Source organism: Camelina sativa, chromosome 11 (assembly GCF_030686135.1).
Source record: "Camelina sativa cultivar CO46 ecotype springtype chromosome 11, ASM3068613v1".
Lineage (NCBI taxonomy): Eukaryota > Viridiplantae > Streptophyta > Magnoliopsida > Brassicales > Brassicaceae > Camelina > Camelina sativa.
In genome coordinates this window covers 18,288,300-18,313,662 of record NC_141890.1, presented here as the reverse complement: position 1 = coordinate 18,313,662, position 25,363 = coordinate 18,288,300, and the positions used below count along the sequence as shown (strand labels likewise).

Below are 25,363 nucleotides of genomic sequence, written 5' to 3'. Positions count from 1 at the left end.
AATAGATCGATTTGGTTGTTTAGAACTAGTGTTTATCTTTTGGGTTTTATTGTTATTTTGCCTCTTGTTCTTAGTTGTTGGTTTCGATCTCTTTCGTTTTGGTTTTCAAGCTTCTTTTTTGTAGTTTTAGTTGATTCCGGGGACTTATCTGTGCTGCCGGCCTAGCTTCCTTTGTTTTGGGCTTTAGACTCCAGAGATATATCGTTTTTCCGCCGGCAAAGTTGTATTTCTCAGTGTAACATTCCAAGTATTATCAATATAACATTAGACGACCAAAAAAAAAAAAGATTTGGTGTAAGGAATACCGAATACATAACGATATCAGCAGTACCTCTCTCAGAATCACGGAACCCGGATTCCGGTTTGCAAAATCGGAACCAAAACCGGACACGCGTCACCCTATACCCTAACCCTCCGAACCTAACAGAGACACACAGGCTCACTCTCATCGTGTATGCCCTATATATATAACAGAGAGGAGACGCTCTTAAACCCTTTCTTCTCCAACTCTACCGTTTTTTTAATTTTTCCCCTCAGCCCCCGACGAATGCAAGGGAACCGCGACGGTTCGTGGTCTCTAAACGCCTCCACGAACAACAGTGGAAGCGGCAGAGGCAACGGAAACATCATCAACACCGTTCCCGGTGGAGGAGGATACCTTCCTCAGGCGAATCCCGTGTTTCCCTATTTCAATCAACAACCTATTAGATACCCTCTCCCTCAGTTTCCGGCGAATTTTTACCGCCCTTGTTTCCCAGACTTCTCCCTCGGAAACCCTAATTTTCAACCCCAGCCGAATCTTAGCTTCCATCATCAACAACAAATCCCTCACCAGTTTGGGGCTAACGCTAATGTTTTCCTTCAGAACCATAGCCAGAACAGCTTCTCTTTCCCTCTTCAATCATCTCTGCCTAGTAACAACGATATCAGTACCTCCTCTCAGAACCACGATAGCTCTTCCTTTAAACGAAGACGGCAAGAGGAGGTTGTTGTACAGGGGACTGATGTTGTCCCCCCGAGTTCTGATTTTGCTATTGGTGAGAGTGCTAATTCCTTTAGTGTGACTCTACCGATCTCTGCTACTCATAATGTATCTTTGGATAAGTCATCGGCAAAACCGAAGCGCAAAGTTGAAGTTATGCGGATTGATAAGGCGGTTAACAAGACGCGTAAAGAAGTGGCTGCTGCTGGAGAGAGTGTTTCTTCGACTAGAGTGTCCAGAGCGGTTCTTGAAGAACTTCAGGCTGATTCTTGGCGTTCCTTGGGTGTTCAAATGCAAGATGTTCCTTCTCTTCGTCAGCTTATGGCCATTGAAGGCAAGGTAAGATCGGAAACTTTCTCTCTATTCATATCTGGACTATGTCTATCTTCTTCTGCAGAGCTTCTATGTTGAGGTGATGTTTATTTCGGTTTTCCATTGTAGATCAATGCATTTATTCACTGCTTCGTTGGGGCTAGAAGAATCGTGACCCTGTATGATTTGGAAGTGGCTATTTGCCGGAACGAGTTTGTTGATTCTTTCGATGATTTGGAATTGGGACCTTTGCTGCAGCATCCACTAGTCTTGCTTTATTTTCCATCCATATCCAGTTCTACTGGCCCAGTTCAGATCACTAGTGAGGAGATAATAACATTTCTTGATAGCTATCTGCACACTTATATGATAGAAGATGTTAAGCTCGATGAATTTCTAAATTTTGTTGCAAGCCAAAAGTCAGTTACAAGCAAGGAAAAGCTTGGTGTGCGTATTCAGAGCTTGCGGTATAATTTTTCTCTGGATTCTAAACTTGCTTATGAGTTAACTTATTTTGATAGTACAGTACGCTTGGTTTAAAAAACTTGATCAAGGAGATGTCTTCTTAGTATTATTTTTTTTGGTTTTTCAAATGTTGGATCTGGTTTTGTAAGAGATTACTAGATTAGGTTCTCAGCTTGTTCTTAGTATGAACTGTATTAGCTGATTATATGTACATCTTTTGTAGGATGTATGTATCGTTCATTCTAGACGCGAAGAGACAAGAAGGTGAAACATTGAAAGTCTTACTGACTGAGCTGCATCAAAAGTATCACATCCCCTCATCAAAGAAACAACGGCAAGATAAACCCTTAACTGTCTCTGAGCGTGCTGACTCATTTGCTTTACATCATAAGGATTACTGTGGCAAGCATACAAGATTTGATTCATCAAGCTCAGATGATAATGATAATGTATATGAGGTTGGGAATCTTAATAGTTCTGACCATATCAATAGTTGTCCATATCCATCTGTTGCGGAAGAGATGAAGCGGCTCGGGGGCTCCAATAAGAAAAGGAAGGGTGACAAACGTAATCACGAAAAATCTGATTCGTCCAAACTGCTTAGAAAAGCCCCCTCTAAGTCACAAGGACACGCAAAACAAGAGATACCTAAATTGGCTGATGGTTCTGATGCTAAGAAGGTTTTCAGTGTCGATGAGGCTGATTTCACACTTTCTGAAGGAGATTTAAGGTTGTTTATTTCAACTTGGAAAGACACATGTAAAGAGCTAAGCATTTCTACCGTAAGTTCATATTGAGATTGGATGACTGTTTGATTCATATATCAAATAAACCGTAGGTTCATGTTCGTTTATTTTCTAATACTCTCTTTTATTACTGTAGTTTGTCGAGAAGATGTTGTCTTTTTACAACTTGGGGGGCTCTGAAGGACGAGCTCAGATTAAAAGAGCTAAAGCGATGTCATCATTTCCGTTTGTTGGATTACTAAATGTCGCTGTGAGTGGTCATATTACTTTTGTTAAAGTTTTTTGCGTTTTTCTTTTTTCCTTTCATTGAATTTAATTGAAGCATTTTAGTAAAAATCTCGTTTAGTGCCTCCTAATCTGACGTCCTCATCCAAGGATGTATTTTTTTTTCTCTGCAAAATAGCTGTTTTATCCTATCTCCCAATTTGGATTAGAACAGACGGATGTTTGGCTACTACATTTAAGATTTTTTTTTTTTTCATCCATCAAATATTTATTAAAGAAAAAGCTGTTGTTTTCCGTCACTTTGAAGATGGAAAATGATGTGGTTATTGTGTCTAGTTCTGTGTGAACTACTCATATATTTCAAAGTGAAGGATGCGAGATTATTTCACGTTTGCAATTTACATTCAAACTCATTTTTTACTCCACTCCTCAGTTTTACTTTTTTTACTTTACCCTTTTTGTTTTTCTCTCTTTTTTTTGCTTTTTTTCCAGTTGAAAAGATATATGATAGTTTCACTGTGTAATACAGGCTCACTATTTTCTGTTATATCTCCTTTTCAAATTCTGGAAGTATTGCTGGATTTAAAAGCTGGACGATTTCCGCTCATACATCTACAGTTACTTGGTTTAATGTTGGTTTTGCTCTTGTTGTTTTTCTGTTCTTTCTCGTACTCTTTTTTTTGTTTCTGTGTAGTTCAAGCCTCCCTGCTCCTGAACTAAGACTTAGCACCCGGTTGCAAAGTCTTGGAGTTGAGTTCAGCAAATGTATAAACTTCCTCTAGTTCAGCTTTGCTCTTTGATAAATCACAATGTCACTGAGGCAGGCTGAATAAGGATAAAAAAATACTGTACACTGTGGATCATTCGAAACTTTACCCTCTTGTCACCTCCAGCCCCTACTTCATCTCTTTGTTTCCCTATTAAATGAACTAATGAAAATCTTCCAACATCTCATGTTACTATTATGAAATTTCCTTGCTATTCCTTTTTTACACCTGAAATTTAACATAGAGTTTGTAGCATCTCAAAAATTTTTACCTGGTTTCGTGCCTTGTGCAAAAAGCATCTTGTTCAATGTTCGAGAAGTGTCTGCATTGTCTTTCTTTAATTGTCTTTGTTTATTCTTGACAATCAGACGAAAATAAAACCGCAATATTGCAAGATTCCTTTAGGTGCAGTGGGAAAGCTGTTTCAAGCAATTTTATCTCTTTTTTTCTTTGCAATCAATTCATTTCATTTACTTTTGCTGAAGGAAAGTTGCAGATGTTTGCCGTAATTGAGTAGTAACTTCATTTTACCCCCTTGTTAAGGAGTTTTTCTACTGATTTTGTTTACTTCATTATGAATTTGTTTTGTTCAGTTAAAAATAAAGAAAAATGTGTAGGATATAGATTAGAAAATTGAAATGTGTCACATATTGTTTGGCGAAAGAGTTCAAATGTTTTGTGTAGATCGACTTTTATCTCTCTCTCTTATGGGCTTCATTCAAGTTACTTTTGGAACAGTATAGATGTTTTTCTGTGGGTTGGCTTTACCTTTCTCTGTCAAATCAAGATCAGTTTGTTCTGTGATTTTCTATTTACTACATATGACTATGCTTTCCTCTCACTGAAATACGATAGAATGAGCATCTTTAGTGATACCAATTTGCTATATTAAATGAAATATGCAGAGTGCTGTTTTGTGCTGTGAAAATATTATCTGTTAAATTGAAAGCTAACTTGCCCTGGAAGCATTTCATATTATGTTTAATTGTAATAATTAATGTATGGACGAAACATATATTTTCCGACACATCTAGTATGACATAGATGTTGAAGCAGGATATTTTCAGTTCTACTGATATTTTCTCATTTGCTTGCATGCATTGGTTCTAATTTTCTTAAAGATGAGCTTCCTATACCCATTGTCTCTTATTTTTGCTTCATTTTTTTCTTATGCTACATTGGCAGGTAACTTCATTACGACGTGGAATGTGGGATAGCATATATGATAATTTGCAAATGACTAGCTTAAGTGACACGACTAATACAGGCTCAGGAAATCAAGTTGGTGAAATTAACCCAAGTGAAAACCGTGAGTTAAGCAAAACTCAGCATGTTATGCCTCCTAAACACAGTGAGTATTTTTTTGTTCTCTATCTTCATTTGCGCTCTCTGCATGTTTAATTTCGGTTATTTGTTGCCAAGTACTTTTTCAAATTATGGTCAAGCTACACTGTATGTAGCATCATGATAGTACTTTAGTTATCCAAGTTATACGATTAAGGAACTATAATAGAATGGGAAATGTTTTCTTGAGATGCATTATTTAATAAGGTTCTGTGGTAGTCTTTTGGGGCTAGTCAATTCTCTTACACTTTGCAATCTGATCAATTTTATCTATTAGGTAACACTGTTGAAGAAATTATCAGAAGACTTTCCTTGTATTTTGAGCATGATCTTTCTGGAGAGAAGCACATTGGTATCTTTAGGAAGCTACAGAGTTGCGAGGTTTTGTTGGTAGAGCAATTTCAAGTGCATAATTTTGAGTCTCTTGGTTGGGGTGGGTTTTTCACTTTCTTGGAAAAACATATGTTACTACTACCAACACAACTTCAAAGGTTTCTATCTAGAGAATTACGGGAAGAATTTCCTCTGGAGGCCCACGTGAATGAGAATCTGTTGACCCTTTTGCTTTCACAAGCTTCTGAATTTTCAGGTGATAATGTAATATCTAGAGAAATGGTAGCTCGACTGCTTGCAGAACAGTTTCCATCAATCAATTTTAAGGTTGTAGGAAGAGATTCAGAGGAAAATTTCACTGAAATCATTGCTAAGAGGTCTTATTCTAAATGTGTCCTCTTTTCTGCAACATTGTTGGGAGCTGAAAACTCTTTGACCAGTAAGCATCTAGAAGAATCTCTGACAGTGGGAAATGATACTGAAGCAAGAAGCAGCATTCTTAATGCTGTTGCTTCCAAAGAGGTTTTAGATGTTTTGCTTAGGGTTCCATTGTTGTCAGACTTGAATTCATGGTGTCACTGGGATCTTAGGTATGCCCCACAGTTTGGTCCTCTTATGGGCTGTTTAAATGAGATTAATTCAAAAGATCTGTTGTGTCTAGCGACAAGGGATGGTAAGATCATTAGAACAGATCCTTCTGCAACAGCAGATTCGTTCTTAGAGGCTGCTCTTCGAGGATCTGCTTACCATACGGCTGCACAGTTGTTGTCGTTGATATCATTAAATGGACGAACACATCTACCATTTTCCCTTTTAAAATGCTACGCAAAACGTGCATTTGAAGTTTCTTTTGATAACCATTCCGAGGAGGTGGAGCTAAATGATAGGAATTCTGTTGTGTACATGCATGTGCCAGTGAAGCCGAGTACTTCTTTGGACAAAATGATAGTAGAACAGAGAACTAAAGTGGCTAAAAGTAACTATGCTGCCTCTAAGTTTCTTCTTGATTGTCTGGGGTATTTACCTGGTGAATTTCGCAGTCTAGTTGTTGATGTCTTGCTTTCGGGACTACGTTCTGTTGTTAAAGATGCTCCTACAAGTGTTTTGTCTGCATGCGAACACACAGAGCAGCGCATTATGCTTCATGATGTCGGGTTGCTGCTAGGCATTGTTGAGTGGATTAGTGATTACCATAAGTTTTCCTCATCATTTTTACCGAACTCAGCTGTAGTGGAGAATGCTTTGTCAAACTTAGATTCTGGCGCAGGTTTTGTGCAAACAGAATTGGATGACCTAATTCAGACCGAACAACGATGCATGATCGTATCAGAGAAGTCGTGCGAATACAAAAATGAACCTCATGAATCTTGTCACACAGTTGGTGATGCTGGTACTTCATGTGATTCTGTTGGGGAGGCTTTCACCCAGACTGCACCCGAGTTTCATGATAATCCAGTCTCTGTTATTGATTCAATCAGACAGGATGAATTTGGGCTGGACGCAACTTCTTCTGGTACTGAGATGAATATGCTGCAGAAACAACATGCTCGGTTAGGAAGAGCACTTCAGTGTTTGTCCCAGGAATTGTATTCTCAAGATTCACACTTCATTCTTGAACTCGTGAGAACTCTTACCTTCTTTCTTTCTTTTTTTATAATCTTCTTGCAAGCATTATAATTAGGTTCACTGGGGCAATCTTATGCATATGTCTGTTCCTATGACCGAGTTCTATTCTGTCCAAGATGATTGGCTATTCGGTAATAACTTTATGCTGTCAACTGGTAGATGAACCCGTTATCATTTATTCTTATAATGGGGAGGGTTAATGAGTATTAAAATGTTTGTTATCTCTGTTTGACATCGTAGGTCTCTTTATCACTATTTCTGTAGACAGGAGAGATTTAATGGACATTCCATTTGTGATCCTCTTACTCTCTCGCTATTGTTGCTTCAGGTTCAAAATGCTGATGACAATAAGTACCCTGAACACGTGGAACCCACACTCACATTCATTCTTCAAAAGACCGGGATTGTTGTTTTAAACAATGAGTGTGGCTTCATGCCTGAGAATATTCGGGCCCTGTGTGATGTTGGTCGATCTACAAAGAAAGGATCTGGTGGGTACATAGGGAAGAAAGGAATTGGCTTCAAGTCAGTGTTTCGGGTATGTACAATCCAAGCTTATACTAAGTTTACGATTATAGTATGCTAAGCTAAGAAATGGCCTTGGAATTTCTATTCCAAAACATGTCTTTGCCAGCTTGAAAGGCATATGTATATAGCTAAGTGATACACGAATCGTAGCAAATTCTTTCTCAGATAATTCATTCTAACGCTTTTGCTTGGACCCACTTTCCAGGTTTCTGATGCTCCTGAGATCCACTCAAATGGTTTCCATTTCAAGTTTGATATAAGTGAGGGTCAGATTGGATATATTTTACCGACTGTTGTACCTCCTCATGATATGGAATCGCTTATCAGCGTGTTATCTGGCCGTGCTTTACACCTAGAGGATGCAGGATGGAACACTTGCATTACACTTCCTTTCAGAGCCATTGATTCTGAAAGAACGACAGTGAATCACATTGAACCTATGTTTTCAGACCTTCATCCGTCATTACTACTCTTCCTACATCGCCTCCAGTGCATAGTATACAGAAACATGCTTGACGATTCTCTCTTGGTCATGAGGAAAGAGGTTGTGAGCAAGAATATCATAAAGGTTTCATGTGGAGAAAATAGTATGACCTGGTTTGTGGCATCAGAGAAATTAAAGGCTGCCAATCTTCGTGATGGCGTTCAGACAACAGAGATTTCTATAGGATTCACTCTTGACATGATGGAAGATGGAACTTACAGATCATGTATGATTCAAGAACCCGTTTTTGCTTTTCTTCCTCTAAGAACTTATGGTTTGAAATTTATTATACAAGGGGATTTCATTCTTACATCATCAAGGGAGGATGTTGATGAGGATAGTCCTTGGAACCAGTGGCTGTTGTCAGAATTTCCGGGTTTGTTTGTGGATGCTTTGAGGTCCTTTGGCAGTCTTCCTTCTTTCGCCCAGAATCTGGGTAAAGCTGTGTCCTCATACATGCAGCTCGTACCTCTAGTCGGGGAGGTGCATGGATTCTTTTCTTCTCTTCCTCGTTCTATTATATCTAGATTGAGAACAACAAATTGCTTGCTGCTTGAGGGAGACGGTGAAGAATGGGTTCCTCCTTGCAAGGTTTTAAGAAACTGGAATGAAAAGATCAGGGTTCTTCTTAAGGATGGATTGCTTCAGGAGCATCTTGCTTTGGGTTTTTTGGACAAAGATATAGTTTTGTCAGATTCTCTGTCAAGGTCACTGGGCATTGAAGACTACGGGCCGAAGACTTTGGTGCAGATTCTTTCTTCATTGAGTCACAAGAAAGGTTGTCTGCAATCAATGGGATTTGCATGGTTATCGTCTATAATTACTGAACTTTACATACTATTCCGTTCTTCTGGGCATGGTAATGTAGAGTTAGGTATAGATAAGACTCTTTTAGATGACCTTCACAAGATCCCTTTTATTCCCCTGTCAAATGGTAAGTTCACCTCTTTAGATGAAGGTGCAGTATGGTTGCACCATGACACCTCTGGGTTAGATCTTGGTGATGTATTTGAAGCATTTCCTATGCTATATGGAAATCTCCGAACCATTGATCATTCCCTTCTTTTGGCGTCTTCTGTTGATGAAAAATCCTGTGTAGATGACCTCACAAACATGCTTTGTGCAATTGGCGTTCAAAAGCTGTCAGCACATGAAATCATCAAAGTTCATATATTACCAGCCTTTGAGGCGAGGATTAGAGGTACAGAGGAGGGTTTGATGGTTGATTACTTATGCTTTGTGATGACACATCTACGATCTGGCTGTCATATTTGTCATAATGAGAGGAACTACATTATTTCTGAGTTAAGAAACAAAGCTCTGATATTGTCAAATTATGGGTTGAAACAGCTAGGTGAGGGGTCAATTCATTTCGGTGAAGAATTTGGAAACCAAGTCAACATGAAGAAGCTTACCAAAAACTTGGATATATTGTGGCCTGTGGTTGATGGTACCTACTTGAAACATCCAGCATCAAAATTTTATGCATGCGGATTGAATGAGTGGCGGGAATTTTTTCAAGAGATTGGAATAGCTGATTTTGTTCAAGTGGTGCAAGTTGAAAAGAGCATTGCTGAATTCTATTCTGTTTCACGTTGTGAAAAGTATGATATCAACTTGTTATCTCCCGAGTTAGTTGTCAAAGATTGGGAATCCCCGGAACTAGTTGATCTCTTGTCTCTCTTGAACAAAAGTAATGGCCGCAAAGGTTGCAAGTATCTTTTGGAAGTCCTTGATAGACTGTGGGATGATTGTTACCATGATAAAGCAACTGTTAACTATTATTCGGGTACGCATGGTGTCATCAGATCATCAGAATCTTCATTTATGAGGGTAATTTGTGATTCTCAGTGGATAGTTTCAAGCATGGACAACAAATTGCATCTTGCAAAGGACCTTTATCATGATTGTGATGATGTGAAGTCAATACTTGGCTTGAACGCTCCCTATGCAGTTCCTAAGGTTGGTTTGGTTTTGTCTTATTTGGTATTATAACTATTAGTCTAATATACGCAGTGAATAAATTGATTTTTGAGTATTTATCTATGGACTTATAATATTACATGGATGGTCTTGAAATTTGATTAGAGGTTTGGGTTCTTTGTGGGACGGTGTGTTGTTTTGATATCTTATATTTTGCTTGGTATGATTACTAGTTCACTACCATATGGACCTCCTACAGTGTCTTACTGAGCGGAGGAGTTTTCTTACCTATATGTTTAACCTCTATATTTGGGCTACTGTGGAACAGGTTACAAGTGTGAAGTTACTCAGTGATATTGGTTTTAAGACCAAAGTTTGCCTCAATGATGCTCTGGAAATCCTAGAAACCTGGGTACACTGTGAAGACTCTTTTAAATCAAGGTAGCAATTTCAACATGTTGCTTTTTTTTTTATACAGTGACTCCCATCTTTTCTAGATGAGTGTTGTGATTTAAGTTACATTCATTTTTACTTGTTTTCTTTCCACTTTATTACAAATAAGGAAGTTCTTAAACACTGTTCACTATTGTGCATTGGATGATTTACGGCTGATAAATGATTTTCTGCTGGAGATTTGTTTCTTTTTAGCTCTAAAATATCAGGTCTAATGACATGAGAACTGAGTTCTAAACGTTTTTATAAGTGCCTTTTATGCGTACGTATGAACAGAGTTCATGGGATTCAGATAAATTTTCCATGTAATTTATTTTGCAATTAGTTGTTATTCTTTTTATATAGTTACAACATGCTTCTTCTAGTCAAGTGTTTGTTTTTCCAACACCTTGTTGTGACTCCAAAACCCCCTGATGATGATACGAGGCAGTCCTTTCCTGATGTTTTTTCTAACAGCATACAACCTTTTCTTTAATTTTGCAGCATCTCTCAGATTACCAGGTTTTACAAATATTTGTGGAATGAAATGGCTGATTCAAAGGAGAAAATAACTGAAAAACTTCATACTCTCCCGTCTGTATTTGTACCACATGAAATTGGAAGTAGGCAGAATGATCTGATATCTGGAATATTCTTGCCACTTGGTGATGTTTACTGGAATGATTCTGCTGGCGTTTTAAATGAGATAAAAGAGATCAGTTCGCAGATCAGCAGTGTTGTGGAATCATTGCGTAGGAAAACGTTGTGCACTATCTATCCAGGTCTCCATGACTTTTTTGTGAATGGTTGTGGAGTACCTGAGACGCCTCCTTTTCAAGAATACCTTAAAATTCTAGGGCAGTTCGCACATTATATGTCACCCTCATGTGCTGCCAAGGCTGTAAGTTATTTACTGATTCATCTCGTCCTGTTTATCTTCAATCTATGCTCTTCTTTGCTAAAGTTTTAAGTTCATGCCTATAGGTCTTTAAAATTTTCCTGAAGTGGAGTGATGACTTGAATTCTGGCAAATCTTCCGAAGATGTCGTTCATTTTAAAGAGAGACTTTCAGAACTCGAGTACACTGTACTTCCTACTGAAAATGATAAGTGGGTTTCCTTGCACTCCTCGTTTGGTCTCGTATGTTGGTGTGATGATGAGAAGTTAAAGAAGAGATTTATAAAGAAGGATAACATTGAGTTCATTAACTTTGGGGAAAATGATGATAAAGAGCAAGAGGTGCTTCAAACAAAAGTGTCTGGACTCATGCACAGCTTGGGCATTCCAAGTATTTCTGAGGTAAACTTATCTTCTCCTTCACAAAAATATATTGAAAAATGCAAGCCACTTAGTTGTACATGTAAGGGCTTCCTAGGGACATTAGATTTGCTCTGAAATACAAGAGTAAGCCTTTCTTATTGTGTTGATGCACTTACTCCAAAAATATCATCTTGTAGCTTATATACCAGGGGAGAACTGATATATGTGTCTCCGTTTCTACTATGTAACCTTAATTCCAATTCACTCTTGTGGTATTTATGTATTTTTCAGGTGGTAAAACGTGAAGCTAAATATGAAGGTTCGCAAGATAATACTGTAACAGTGTCACTTGTAAACTGGGCTCTGCCTTATGCCCAGCGATATATCTATACTGTTCATCATGTGAAGTATACCCAGACAAAAAAGACAGTCCATAGTCAACTCAAGCGTCTACAAATCTTTGTTGCTGATAAGTTATGCTATAGGAATGTCATACCGCAATATGGCATTAGCTCTAAAAAGGAGTTCAAATGCAGCACTCTTCTACATGTACGTCTTCTTTCGTTTTTCTTTTTTGCGTTATTTACACAAAATATTGCGGGATTCTAGGGGCTATTTCAAACTCCTCTCTGCTGATATGCAAAGTATCCTTTGCTTTTGTCGTAACCATGTGACCGGAACTATGGTTTTGTAATACGTCAGTTGTTTATTCCCAATCTGGAAAATTAGCATGTGCTTTTTTTGAAGTTTTACTATGCAAGTTCAATCTTATATGTTAATCCGATGCAGATTTTTATATTGCAGCTTTTTTACTGATATATTATTATGCTGGTTCTTGTTGTCTTCAGGATAAAGCTCTGTACACAACACCATGTCTGGATTCCCATTCCTTGTTCATGGAATTGTCTCGTTTGTTTTTCAACGGAGTTCCTGATCTGCATCTGGCAAATTTCCTTCACTTGATAAAAACAATGGCAGAATCTGGTTTGAGCGAGGAGCAAATGGAATCTTTCATTCTGAACAGTCAGAAAGTTCATCAGATTCCTGACGATGAGAAGATCTGGTCCCTTAAGTCTGTTGTTAAAGCGAAGAAGAAAGCTGGAATAAGCTTGAGCTGGTTACCTTCAAGTTCCAAACCAGGACATAGTTCTAGCAAGGCCCACGTTGATGATTCTAAACAAGAGCTGGCCTCTGGTATGCATAGCAGCGGTGAAGAGGATGAAACAGAGGCTCCTGAGGAAAAAATACCGACTGAGATGACTGATACCAACTTGTTTTCTGGATATGATAATTATGCAGGCACAAGTTCACGAACTAGTGAGCCAAACCCATTGCATTCAATGCATATGATTAGTGGCTCAACCCCAGGGAATCAAGCTGCTACTAACTTCAATCCAAATCTTCCTCATGAATGGAACAATTCCTTCTCGGTTAACTTCAGCGAAAGAGATCAGCTTCACACCGGCACACCCTGGGCTGCACAAGCGCAACAGACCGGTAGAAAAGGTGAAGAAATAGCGTACAGATACTTTGTTGCAAAATATGGCAAGGAGGCTCTGGTTAGATGGGTTAACGACCAGAGTGAAACCGGTTTACCTTACGACCTACTGATCGAAAGCCGAGGTGGTAAGAAAGAGTACGTGGAGGTGAAAGCAACGGTGTCGACGCGGAAAGACTATTTCAACTTGACAGTGAGAGAATGGCAGTTTGCAAATGAGAAAGGGGATGGTTACATAATTGCTCATGTTTTGTTAGGCAACAGTAATGCAATCCTCACACAGCATAGAAACCCGGTCAAGTTATGCCAAGAAGGTCATCTCCGGTTATTGATTCTCATGCCAAACCAGCGAAACGAGGTCAACGTTTCATTTTAAAAACCCAGTCAATCGCTCTCTCTTGTTAATTAGATTAGATTATTGGCATTGTACAATATTATACTTTTTAATTATTTTTAATTTAAATTCTTTCAGACAGATGGGTAATTTAGCAGAATCAAACCAAACCAAACTAGATGTTCTTCACCAAAGTTGTTGACAAAAAAAAAAAAAAAAAAAATAGTCCTTGCAGTAACCAAATGGAGTAATGGAGTGGACTAAGCTCAATTTAAAAGCGAAGTAAACCCGATTTGTTTATTTTAACTATCAATTAAATGAGGAAGATAATTAATTTTTTAAGTAATCTAGTATTGATTACCTTGTTCCAAAAATGGCTCCACCTAACTACTATTATTCTCTAACTATTACCTTGTTCCAAAAAAATCAGTCACCCAATTATTCTCCGCCTAATTTTACATATCCTTCTTAAATAATATTACAAATATATAACAATTTTTTTTTGTTATTTAGACATTGAGATTGAGAGTTTGTGATGTTTTACCATAAATTATGTTAAAAAATTAATCAGAATCATAAAATTGTCTTAAAAATACGTTTTCATGTGTTTACCGTAATTTTGAGTTCAAGACTATAGTTTTATATTCTATTTGGTGTTTTTTAATAAATAGGGGCAAAACTATACATATTTCAAATATTTTATATTTAATTTTATTATTAATTTAATAAATAACCCTAAAAAATTTTTTTGATTAAGTCTTCAATTTTTTCGCTAGGCCTCAGATCTACCCAGATGTCTGACTAGTGTCTAGCAATTTTTTGAACAAGGGATAGTTATGTATTATTTGATTATTTATTTTTCTGAATAATAATTCTTTTCCTAAGTTTGGTGTGATCAGGGTTTTTATCTTGTTTTTTAAATGTGAATTTTCTTTTTAGGTATTTATCTAATTTTCCTTCATGCTCATTATTAGTCTGAATTAATTATTGTTTTGGGTTTTTATCAGACCTAAAACCAAACCAAGTTCTATTAAAATTAATTATTCAGTGATATATATATACGAATCACAAAAGACAGTTTGCTTCCTTCATGCTCATTATTAGAGAAAGATGGAAAGATAAGAGATACGAGTGCACTTAATAAAGAAACCAAACATTGAAGCAGAATACACTATAAAAACATATATCATATAATGAGAGATGGTAGATTTATTTGACTATATCTTAATTAGTACATGTTCACTTTCTCGGGAACAAGCTTGAGATGCTGCGCCTTGTGCATAGCGAGACCAGTCATGACATCCATGTTGATCTCGTCTGGTTTCATCCCATTAGGAAGTCTAAAGTTATAATTGAGAAGAAGATTAGCGTAAGGAACCTCAAGCATCGCCGCACCAAGACGCATTCCGGGGCACATTCTCCGGCCTGACCCAAACGGTATGAACTCGTAGTCCGTGCCTTTGAAGTCAACATCCTTCTCAAAAAACCTCTCGGGCCTGAACTCGTCAGGGTTCGGTCCCCACTCCTTCTCGTCCCGTGACACAGCCCACGCGTTGACGTTGACGGTAGTCCCAGCCGGGACGTCGTAACCCGCGATCTTGGTGTCTTGAATGCATGCACGAGGGATAAGGAGAGGTATGACCGGTTCGATCCTTAGGGTTTCTTTAACTAAGGCCTTGAAGTAAGGAAGGTTCTTGACATCATCTTCGTTAACGAACGTTGAACCTTTCTCTCTCATATATTCTCTCACTTCTGCTTGAGCTTTCTTCAATACTTGAGGGTACTTCATTAGATACGTCATCCCCCACACAACTGCCGCAGCTGCGGTATCTGTTCCCGCCACTATGATATCCTTTTGGAACGAAAGAACCAAAAGAAGAGTAAATCACACGCAAATGATTGCTTGTAGGGCAAGCAAAGGTTAAAAGCATAGATAAGAAGAGATGTTATACTTACCATGATCACGGCTTTGACATTATCAATAGTGAACTCAGAAGCCAAAGGTTGTGCTTCGTAAATCCCCATCAAGAGATCGATCATGCTCTCGGTTTCGGGCTTGGCCCTTTTGGGATCAAGCGTCTCATTGACAACCTCTTGAAGATAAAGGTCTGCTCTATCAAAACATTCTTTCAGATAAGCTGTGAGGCCTGACAAATTATCAAGAAAGCCGCAATAGGGAAAAAAATCTGCAAAAAATATCTTCCCCAAAACGCTCTGAGTCCCATAGAGAATACTGATGAACCTCTTCATCTCTTCCCCCTCTTCGTTGTACTTCTTCCCGAACGCTTGTCTACACACAACCGAGTTCGTGAAGGTCAACATAAGCTCGCTTATATCGACCGCTTCGGATTTTTCCGCGGCCTTATCGATCTTATAAATCATCCTCCTAGCCTCTTCCTCCCGGACGTGCTTAAAGGTGGCCACACGTGCAGGTGAGAATACATGGTTCATCCCCATCTTCCTCATCTCTCGGTAATACGGTGTGTAGTGGTTCAATGCCATGTCACGCCGGCCGTAGGATATGAACTCATGGCCATGGTGCTGAGGTCGGTTGGCGAAGTTGACATCTTGCGTCTTGAGAAGCTCTTTAGCTAGTTCAGCCGACGATATCACCATCATTGTTCTGCTTCCTATCTTGTATGACAAGATTGGCCCGTATTTTTTGGCCCATCTAGCGAAAAAGCGTTGTGGGTTAAGCTTCTCAAGCTGGTGGAGGTTTCCGATCACCGGAAGCGGCGATGGGCCTGGTGGCAGCTTGTACCGTTTGGTTTTCGGTTTTTGGTAAAGAAAGAAGAGAAGAACCGCGGCAAGAGCCACCAGGCCTATTGTAATATCTTCCATTATTAGTTGCTATTGAGTATTACATTGAACAGCACAACCAAATATATATATGATTATATAGACTACGTTCTTCTTTTCTTAACCACGCAAAACCAAATACGTTAACCGAAATCGAATTTATTTTTATCAAATGGTAACTCTCTTATACACCTACTTACGAAACCTCACGTGTTAGAATTTAAAAACACCTTCACCTACCCATCGTCCCTCTAAATATCGTACATGCTTTTGTGGTTTTCATGCAGTCACGCTCATTTGATTGTTTTTCTATATTTGTAATTTACACAAAAAAATTATCTGTCACTTCGTTCACTGATTGGTCTAACGAACTCAGAATCTACTTACTTAGACCGGAACTACGTACACAATCCAATTCATCATACCCAATTTTAGTAAACATTTTATGGGGAAAAAATCAGAAGATGTCATAAATAGCCAAAACCCTGCAGTTTAACGGGCAAAACATCAACATGTACCACTGCCGTTAAATTAAACCAATGAATCTTCACTTCTTCATTATATAAGTCAGCTCGCCTTTTGTCAATAATTACAAGTTTTGGTTACTCAATTCCATAGACAATATAATAAACTAAAATATCCAAAAAGCATGCAGGGACTTTTGTTCTATAAATAATTAAATCTAATAAAGATACAAATTATTTGACCGAAGTTTAATAAAAAATAATTAAGAAGATTGAATAAATCAAAGTGAGATAGCAATTTAGAGAGTTGAATAAATGGATCAAAATAACGAAACTAACAAAACCAATTCCAAGTCATAATATGTGTTGTTGTAATTGTCAACTATATAGCTACTAAAATATATAATAAAAAAACACGGACATTTTTCTGTATACAAATTATTTGACTGAAATGTAATAAGTAATAACTAAGAATGTTGAATAAATCAAAGTTAGATAACAATTTAGAGAGTTGAATTGTTATCTAACTCTCTACATTTTTATTCAACTCCCTAATTTTTTACAGAAAAAATGTCCCTGTTTTTTTATATATTTTAGTAGCTATATAGTTGACAATTATAACAACAAATATTATGACTTGGAATTGGTTTTGTTAGTTTCGTTATTTTGATCCATTTATTCAACTCTCTAAACTAGTATCCACCTTTGATTCATTCAACCTTCTTATTTATTATTTATTTTTCCCGTGTTGTTTTACGTATAGACAATATACACTTTGACGGCAATTCGTGTATCTATACTCAATATTCAACAAATTAATCTTGCATACATAAGAACATTAGAATTACACGTTTCGTCTATCGCAATTACCGACTGGATAAAATATATTTATCAACCCGTAATTTACATATGAGTTTATACAAATATTACTGGTGGTGCCATAAGTAGGATTTTTTTAAATATAAATATAGAAACATATGTACCTTAATCCGAATGGGTTGGCCTAGTTGGTAATAACGCTCCGTTGAGCTCAATCCAACAAATTGGCATTCTCAAAATTTCAGTCCCAGCGGTGTCCAATCCATTCACTCTACTCGGTCATGAGTTTCTTCGTTCAATTGAGTGATTTATCTGTGTTTGTAGAAAACTCTTTATCGTGATGCATGTTCAACTTTATAATTCGGATCAGTGAAAAAAAAAAAACATAGCTGTCGTGGCCATAAAAAAAAAAATTAACATTGATAAAAACAATTTAGGTGGTGCCAGGTATATAAATATTTTGTTCCAGAAATTAGTTGTAAAGGTTAAAAACGTAAGATGTTGCTATTAAGCAGAATGATTTGTTTTGTGATATTATACGAGTAACAAAAGTAGCGAACACAATTAGGAGCCGCCTGAAAACGAATGACTGCTTTTAGAATGTAAACAAGAATGATTAGATTTTTACTAAATTCTCAAAACGTAAGATGTGACTGCTTTTAGAATGTAAACGAGAACTATTAGATTTACTAAATTTAAGGACCTCTCAACTAGTTCCATGAAATATTTGGAATCAGAAGTTGTGTGGCATTTGTGGTTTTACGTGCGGGGTAATTTAAAAAGATGAAATTTTCTCACAACATCAAATCAAGAACCAAAATTGTACCAAACTTTAAAAGTTTACAACATGTTTGTAATTAGAATAAACTTCTCAAACGAAATCTTGGAAATACGTTTCGTTTCCCTCTTACAAAAAAAAAATATAGAAATGGAGAATTTCAGATGTCGCTTATGGCTCAAGTAAGCTTTTACCGGACCGGGCCATTGCTGATGGATGAAACTTTGCATACACCTGCAGATGTAGTGAAGGGCACATCTTTGTAGCAAGCAACTAGATTCTCATTTGTGTGTAGATCCACCGCGAGTGTCTCAAATATTTTCTTCTTTGGGTTTAAGAGATCGTCTGGCTCGCCTTCAAACCCGGGAAATGTAACTCGCTCACCAATAATAGCAGATTCAGGGGGCTCAACTAACTCCACCTGAAAGGTTTCCAGCAAAAACAATTTGTTATAAAACCGCAATGAAACTAGCGGAACTACAGACAGGTCAGAGAGACTCTTGCGCATTCTACCTTGCTGCCATCACTACTGGAAGCTGCAAGAACCATTGCTTGCGACACGATATCCCTCATCTTCGCCGGCTTCAAGTTGCAAAGAACACAAACCATACGGTTCTGTCCAGAAACAATATTAGATCAACTGGATTTTAGATAGGAATAGATACTGAAATTGGGAAGAAAACAAATGACCAGGTTGATTGAACAAACCTGCATTTCCTCAAGAGGTATATAGTTGACCAGTCCACTAACAACAGTGCGGATTTCACCTCCCCCAACATCAATTTCTTCTACATACAATGCATCTGCCCTAGGATGTCTCTCAGCCTTCAAAATTTTACCAACTCGGATATCAAGTCTTGCCATAGTTACTTCACGATCAGCAGCCGGTTGAGGTTTGGGTTTTCCTCCGCTTTTTGATGATGATGCTTTTTGTTTCTTGGCATCTGGGAATAAACAGCAGTTCAGACTGTGGTAAGCTCAGGATCTCTAGCAATTAAAAGCCTAAAGAATGTAAAACATGATTTTGAGAATAACAATAGAGAACCTGAAAGTTTTGTTTTATTAAGTTGGTCTCTCAAATTTGCTGCTTCATCCCTAGCACGTCTATCAGCCTGACTTCCAGCGAACTTTTCTCTGTACTGTTGCACTTCTTCGTCAACCTGTGATCATATCATTTAGATATAATTCATATGCTACATGGCGTTTTATAACATACAACAAGGCCGGCTTTCTATGGATAAAATCAGAGAGCTACATACCAACTCCTTGAACAAAGGTTGAGGGGTGCCTATCATGTGGCTGGGAGGTAGAATCTCCCATGGTCTACTTGCTAGTAATACCTCCCCCCTCTCATCGGAGAGAGAAAAATGTGGAGGCAAATTTAGTTGTTTAAATACCTACAAAATGCAATAGTCAGCACTAATCACGCTTGGCTTTCTATTACAACTAAATAGAAACAATTTTACCCAAACTTTCAATCAAACTGACCTCACAAGAAAAGGATGGTATGAAAGGTTCTAACAATTGAGCAATAAGGTGTACTAAACCAGCAGCAGTTCTTATAACAATTGCACAAGAAGGTTTATCGTCCTTGTAGAGTTTCCAGAATTGGTTTGCCTACAGATAACAGCATAGTTAGTTAGACTGAATAGCCAGCAAAGCTAATAGATAGTTTGTTAATGAGAATAGAATTACTTGTAAGTAAAAGTTCCCTTCATTTGAAATCAGCATGGCAGTTTTCAGGCCCTGCTTGAGCTTAACCTGCATCAAATGAAAAGGGCATTTATTAAGAACCTAAACAAACATGCACAGAAAGTCAGATAGCCATAACAGGCCAAAGTTTATAATAATATTTCTCACCTTTTCCATGGCTTCAACATACTCTGCCACCAACTTTTCAACCTTTTCAGCCAGTGATATTGTTAAAGGATGAGACTCAGCACCAGGAGCATCAGGAATGACAGACCCATAACCTTCACATCAATTCAAACATGCAATAGTGAGGCGGTAGACACATCAAAGAGAGATATGAAAAAGACTTGCCCTAGTCGTCAAGAGCATCACAAAGCAGGTAACCAGAACTCTAGCTAATTTTTCATGCCTTTTCTTCTAACTGTTTCAAAGAGACTTTAATACTTAATGCTATCCCACAACCTCATGCTCAGTTTGTCTTTTTGGGAAGGCCAAATGCAAGATTTGACAATCCTCTAGAGTGTATGAACAGATATACATATACATATATATGGGCATTTGATCTTTGGATATGTTTCTATGATCAGTTGATCAATCCATGTCCATACAAGTTTACAAAGAGAGGAAATCTTATCAGAGAGCGTTATATTACCTTAGCAGAACAATAGTAACGACGCTTGCAAGCCAAATGCACCTTTCTATCATTTTAGACTACCAAGTTTGTTCTAAAAAGAAACTGAACCTTCAATCACATAATCACAAGCTAACATTTGACAACAAACTGATCCCCCACGGTTCAAGTATCTCTCACTTGCACACCAACTGGCTGGTCTTTAATAAAAGAATACACATCCCATATACTAAATTGGATGTCAAACTAAAAACTCAAATCAGCTAACACCTAATACTTAAATATGAAAAGATAACCAACCTGAACTTTCCGGCTTTGCTATGAAACTCAGAACTCGATTAACAAAGTTGCCTAGGTTGCTTAACAACTCGCCATTCAGTTTTGCTTGCAAATCTTTCCATGAAAATGATGTGTCAGACACCTAGATGGCACGATCCCCAGAATCAATCAGTGTTACTGAAATTTACACACTTGCTAAGCATGCCTATGATGAAAGAAGAAAAAATGTTTCAATTTCGTAGCAGCAATCAGTTACCTCAGGCCTGTTGGTCAGCAAGTAGTATCTCCATACTTCGACAGGTATATTTGTATCTTTTACATCATTACCAAACACTCCAACACCTTTACTCTTGGAGAACTTTCCTGAAAACCCATACAAAAACATGTCCTTGTTTTTTATAAATAGCAGAAAAAGCAAAGCAAACAAAAACAATTTTTAAATAAAATCACTCAGCTAAGTCCCCAAGGAAGCCATGGTGAAACATCAACTGACCATCTTCATAGTTTAAATATTCGGTCACACTGATTGTCTTCATCAGTGTCCAATTTTCCCCGGTTCCAAGCTGCGTAGAGGGAAACATCACCTGCATAACAATAAATTAGGGGAAACTATCAAATTAACGAAAGATAAACCGTTCTTAAGCAGACCTTGAGCACAGCTTCAGAAAAGACGAAAACCAAACAGACTTTTGATGTTCTAATTTATTGAAAAAAATAAGATGAAGAAAAGAGTAAATAATTAAAACCATTGGAACAAGAAACTGGCGGTAAACAAATTTCTGAAATGTAATATACTCACAGTGTGAAATGGCACATTGTCTTTCCCCATAAACTGATAAAGCTCCACATTCTCAGGATTCTTCCACCACTTCTCCCATTCAGATGTGTAGCATGACGTTATTGAGACGTATCCAATAGGAGCATCAAACCAAACATAGAAGACCTATAACCATGATTTGAATTAGTAGTTGATGTTTAAATGTTTATGAAATTGGCTGGAAATGAGGCTCCTACTTTCTCCTTATATTTCTCATGTGGGACAGGTACTCCCCATTTAAGATCCCTTGTAATGCATCTCTGTCTAAGCCCATCCCTAAGCCATGCATTTGTTGTTTGAATAGCATTTTGACTCCAAGATCCAGCAACAGATGTCTCCTTAATATACTCTTCCAACTTATCTTTCAGCAACGGAAGCTCAATAAACAGGTGGTCTGTGTCGCGAATTCGGGGTGTATTTTGACAGACCTGTTTGAGGGATAAATCATTAGTATCCGCAATAAAAGGCCATAGTCTTGTGCCTCTACAGAAAGCCAAAATCAACAAACACAGTGGCCTGAACTGTGAAATCTGTGAACCAAAGTATCAAGATAGGATGAATAACAAAGCATGCTCTGGAGAAACAAAATCACCTACCATTACCAGTGATTTATATTATAACCATATGCAATACATATGTATCACTTATTAACTGATGCAACTGCGTCTCATGTTTCAACATCTAAATTAACTAGATATCTCTAAAATAGAAACAATTTCACACCTAAGATCATCTTTATAACCACAGGAAAAAAAAATAGCAGCTGTTTGTGAATGAAAATTTCAACTGACGTGCTGAAGCATGCAATTTTCCCACAAAACATAGCAAATGCAGTGCTATAAACAGAACACAAATACAATCCCTTGATGGGATGATGCCATGAAGAAGAAAAGTATAGCCAACCTTGCACTTCGGATCTTTAAGTTCAGTAGGATTCAGGAGTTTTCCACAATTTTCGCACTGATCTCCACGAGCAGAACCATAATTGCACGCGTCAAACGGACAAGAACCCTCAACAAGCCGGTCAGCTAAGAACTTCTTGCATGTATCGCAATAAAGCTGAAAATACAATGGGCCACAAAGACATGAGAGTTAAAAACCCCACAAATTGAGTGGTGTAGATCCTTCTACTTGAGGCTAAGTGGTATTTGAGTAAAAGCATTCACCTGCTGCATGGTGTTCTCAGAAAGCCACTTGTTTTCCCACAACTTCTTGAAAATTGCTTGGCACACTTCAGTCTGTTCTGGAGTTGAAGTTCGCCCAAACTTGTCAAAACTTATATCAAACCAGTCATAAACTTCTTTATGAATGGCATGGTACCTAAATGCACAACAACAACAACATATGATGCTACAGTGAAAAATTCTTCAGCAAAAATATATGAAAGGTTCTTTCAAAAACATATCCTAAAAATCTGTGGAAAACTTGTGTATATTTCTCTCTTGATTAAGTTGAACAAGGATAAACTATTAAGATTCAGAATTCTTGTCAAGATCGCAAATCCACTGATAAAAAATATTTCAAGACACGTCTAAATCCCATAAACCATCATCACAGACAAAGTCTATCAAATTTTAGAAAATGAAGATACATTACTTGTCACAGATTTCCTTGGGGGTGCAATTCTCCTCCAAAGCTTTGGTCTCAGTTGCAGTCCCATATTCATCAGTCCCACATATGTATATCGCATTATAGCCACGGAGACGACAGTATCTAGCATACACATCAGCGCTCAGAACACCTGCAAGAAAACAACACACACACAAAGCATCGCATAAACCCCAGAAAGAAACATCGAAATAGCCATCCACACGAGCTCACTCAACAACAAAAAAAAACTCAATCCGAAAACCATCCTTATCAGTCGTGTACCACAACACTCGTCCACACATTATTCACAATTCCATTATATCTAATCAGTTTTAAAATCTTGCAACAGCTTTTGGATTTGAAATGCAAACCTAGAATCGGATGATTTCGAAGCTAAATTGATTTCTATATCTGAACAAAGCAAATCGGAGAAGAAGAAGACATAAATTGCACACAGATAAAGAGAGTAGAGATTCAAATTACATCCGATGATGTTTCCGAGATGAGGAACGTTGTTGACGTAAGGAAGAGCACTGGTGATTAGTATATTTCTCTTTCCAGGGATTGGTAACTTGGGGACGTCGCTCTTTCCGCCGTCTTCCATGGCGAAAGCAACAAGACCACAAAGCTAATTAGGGTTTTTCGTGAAGAGTCGGAGGCAGGAGAAAGACGAATCAGAGAGGCTGAGAAAGAGAAGAAAAGAGCTCTTTTAGCTTTGTATAATAAACCTAAGTAACGGCGGCCACAGATAGATCCGGTTCATTTCAGACCGGGTTTGATACTTACATTGCATTTTAATTGATCTTACTGGTATAAAATTAAACCGGAATCCATATACAGCTTTTCAGTAGTTTAGTGATTTATTGTTCTCACATTAAAAAACTTTGTGAAACCTCTTAAGTAAAGTAACAAACATATTGATTTAGTAGTACTCAAGTTACAACAACATTTTTAGTCTAATAATAAAAAAATAATAAAAAAAAAACTAGAAACATATTGTTGCACTTTTTTATAGCTTGTTACTTTTGAAATATCTCCTCTCGAGAGAGTTCGTTTGTATTTTCGAATTGGTTAATCTCTTGAATGATATTTTGAAGTTTGATGTGAATTAAAAAAAAAAGTATACCGTTGATGAAAATACTGAAGTAGAGAACCTATAATAAATCTATACAAAAAAGAGTTTGATATTGGCTTCAGAATTATATGGAGCGTATTTGTAATAATATAGATTTCGAAAGCAAAATAGATTATTCTCATCGGTGTGTATATAAAAGTGTAATATTTACAATGTGTATTTCCCTCCTTAAACTAAGAGAGTGTAAACATCTTTTAACAATTGTGTCGGCTCAACGAATTTGAGAAGTGACAGTGAAGAAGAAAGCTTCGTCGCATGGTAGACTTAAACCTCCGGTTGGATGATCAAAACCGAACTCTTCTTCTGCTTTCCTAAGCAAAGCTTGGAAAGATGGCTTGTTCAAGAAACAAACCGGAACAAGATATCTCTTCTTCTTCAGATTTTCTCCAACATACACAGCGAAGAACCCTTTGGGTGTTGATGATGATTCCATAGTAAAAGACCGGCGAATGATTTGCTTGGTAGCAAATAAACTTCTCAAGAATGCCATTTCTAGTATTAGAAACCAAAAAGAAGCTTTGAACTAATTGCTGAAGTTAAGATGAATTGATCTTGTTTGATGAGAGAAGCTGTTTGGTTTAATTTATGAGCCAAAGGGAAATGTGGGTGTCTATATATATTGGTGGAGTTAGAAAGGTTTTTATTGAAATTAAAGAAAAAAACGTATGTCTATGAATTGTGAGTGTGACCTACAAGGACCTGGTTTTGAAAAACAGATTATATCAAGCAATTTGATTTTAGGAAGATGTAGTTTAATTAATGTTGGGGTGTTGAGATGAAGAATGTGTCCTACATGCATGTGGCTAATGGCTACATTAGTTCTGTCTTCAGCTGCTAATGTCAAGACACCCGATATTTTATTGACTTGACGGATCAATGGTACACAATACATTAATTACTAAGAACGTTAATATTTTTTTTTCATGTTAATCATTAACATTGTTATTGTTAATAACGGTAATAGAATTTGTTGTAACTGCATTTATCTTTGTTGTGATATTGAATTTTTAATGTTGGCTTTTACGTCTTCAAGTAACTAATGTATGAGTAGTGAACTTATTGGCGTAAACGTTGCACACGTACTCCTAAGCACATTTTGT

General features: G+C 37.4%; 3 protein-coding genes and 1 pseudogene across 3 annotated transcripts; 1 reads left to right on the top strand and 3 right to left on the bottom strand.

Annotated features, from left to right (window-relative positions):
• The first annotated feature begins 501 nt into the window (after positions 1-501).
• LOC104773988 (protein NO VEIN) lies at positions 502-13,400 on the top strand. Its single transcript, XM_087475004.1, has 13 exons — positions 502-1,321; positions 1,424-1,761; positions 1,983-2,541; positions 2,642-2,755; positions 4,683-4,848; positions 5,119-6,794; positions 7,129-7,338; positions 7,534-9,774; positions 10,064-10,176; positions 10,672-11,068; positions 11,152-11,466; positions 11,719-11,976; positions 12,276-13,400. Exons 1-13 carry the CDS (start codon positions 548-550, stop codon positions 13,299-13,301), a joined length of 8,187 nt encoding a protein of 2,728 aa, XP_087331130.1. The 5' UTR covers positions 502-547; the 3' UTR covers positions 13,302-13,400.
• Positions 13,401-14,337: 937 nt separating this feature from the next.
• LOC104732331 (cytochrome P450 83A1) lies at positions 14,338-16,228 on the bottom strand. The gene is made up of 2 exons (XM_010451861.3): positions 15,216-16,228; positions 14,338-15,111 (listed from the first exon to the last, which is right to left on the bottom strand). Exons 1-2 carry the CDS (start codon positions 16,098-16,100, stop codon positions 14,488-14,490), a joined length of 1,509 nt encoding a protein of 502 aa, XP_010450163.1. The 5' UTR covers positions 16,101-16,228; the 3' UTR covers positions 14,338-14,487.
• Positions 16,229-18,130: 1,902 nt separating this feature from the next.
• LOC104732330 (methionine--tRNA ligase, cytoplasmic) lies at positions 18,131-23,894 on the bottom strand. The gene is made up of 17 exons (XM_010451860.3): positions 23,612-23,894; positions 23,135-23,279; positions 22,705-22,858; positions 22,442-22,597; positions 21,736-21,966; positions 21,521-21,664; positions 21,215-21,305; positions 20,978-21,084; positions 20,743-20,863; positions 19,980-20,092; positions 19,815-19,880; positions 19,608-19,736; positions 19,379-19,516; positions 19,165-19,279; positions 18,828-19,063; positions 18,633-18,734; positions 18,131-18,540 (listed from the first exon to the last, which is right to left on the bottom strand). Exons 1-17 carry the CDS (start codon positions 23,730-23,732, stop codon positions 18,310-18,312), a joined length of 2,400 nt encoding a protein of 799 aa, XP_010450162.1. The 5' UTR covers positions 23,733-23,894; the 3' UTR covers positions 18,131-18,309.
• Positions 23,895-24,341: 447 nt separating this feature from the next.
• LOC109128123 (auxin-responsive protein SAUR15 pseudogene) lies at positions 24,342-24,864 on the bottom strand (annotated as a pseudogene).
• Positions 24,865-25,363: the final 499 nt, after the last annotated feature.

Excerpts from the sequence above, each read along its gene's own strand:
- LOC104773988 (XM_087475004.1), top strand. The coding sequence starts at position 548 with ATGCAAGGGAACCGCGACGGTTCGTGGTCTCTAAACGCCTCCACGAAC. Across the intron at positions 4,849-5,118 it reads TGTTATGCCTCCTAAACACA|GTAACACTGTTGAAGAAATT; the intron begins GTGAGTATTTTT and ends TTTATCTATTAG. Across the intron at positions 11,069-11,151 it reads CCTCATGTGCTGCCAAGGCT|GTCTTTAAAATTTTCCTGAA; the intron begins GTAAGTTATTTA and ends TCATGCCTATAG.
- LOC104732330 (XM_010451860.3), bottom strand. The coding sequence starts at position 23,732 with ATGGAAGACGGCGGAAAGAGCGACGTCCCCAAGTTACCAATCCCTGGA. Across the intron at positions 22,859-23,134 it reads CCCAAGGAAATCTGTGACAA|GTACCATGCCATTCATAAAG; the intron begins GTAATGTATCTT and ends TTGTGCATTTAG. Across the intron at positions 19,737-19,814 it reads AAGGGAACTTTTACTTACAA|GCAAACCAATTCTGGAAACT; the intron begins GTAATTCTATTC and ends TGTTATCTGTAG.
- LOC104732331 (XM_010451861.3), bottom strand. The coding sequence starts at position 16,100 with ATGGAAGATATTACAATAGGCCTGGTGGCTCTTGCCGCGGTTCTTCTC. Across the intron at positions 15,112-15,215 it reads ATGTCAAAGCCGTGATCATG|GATATCATAGTGGCGGGAAC; the intron begins GTAAGTATAACA and ends TCGTTCCAAAAG.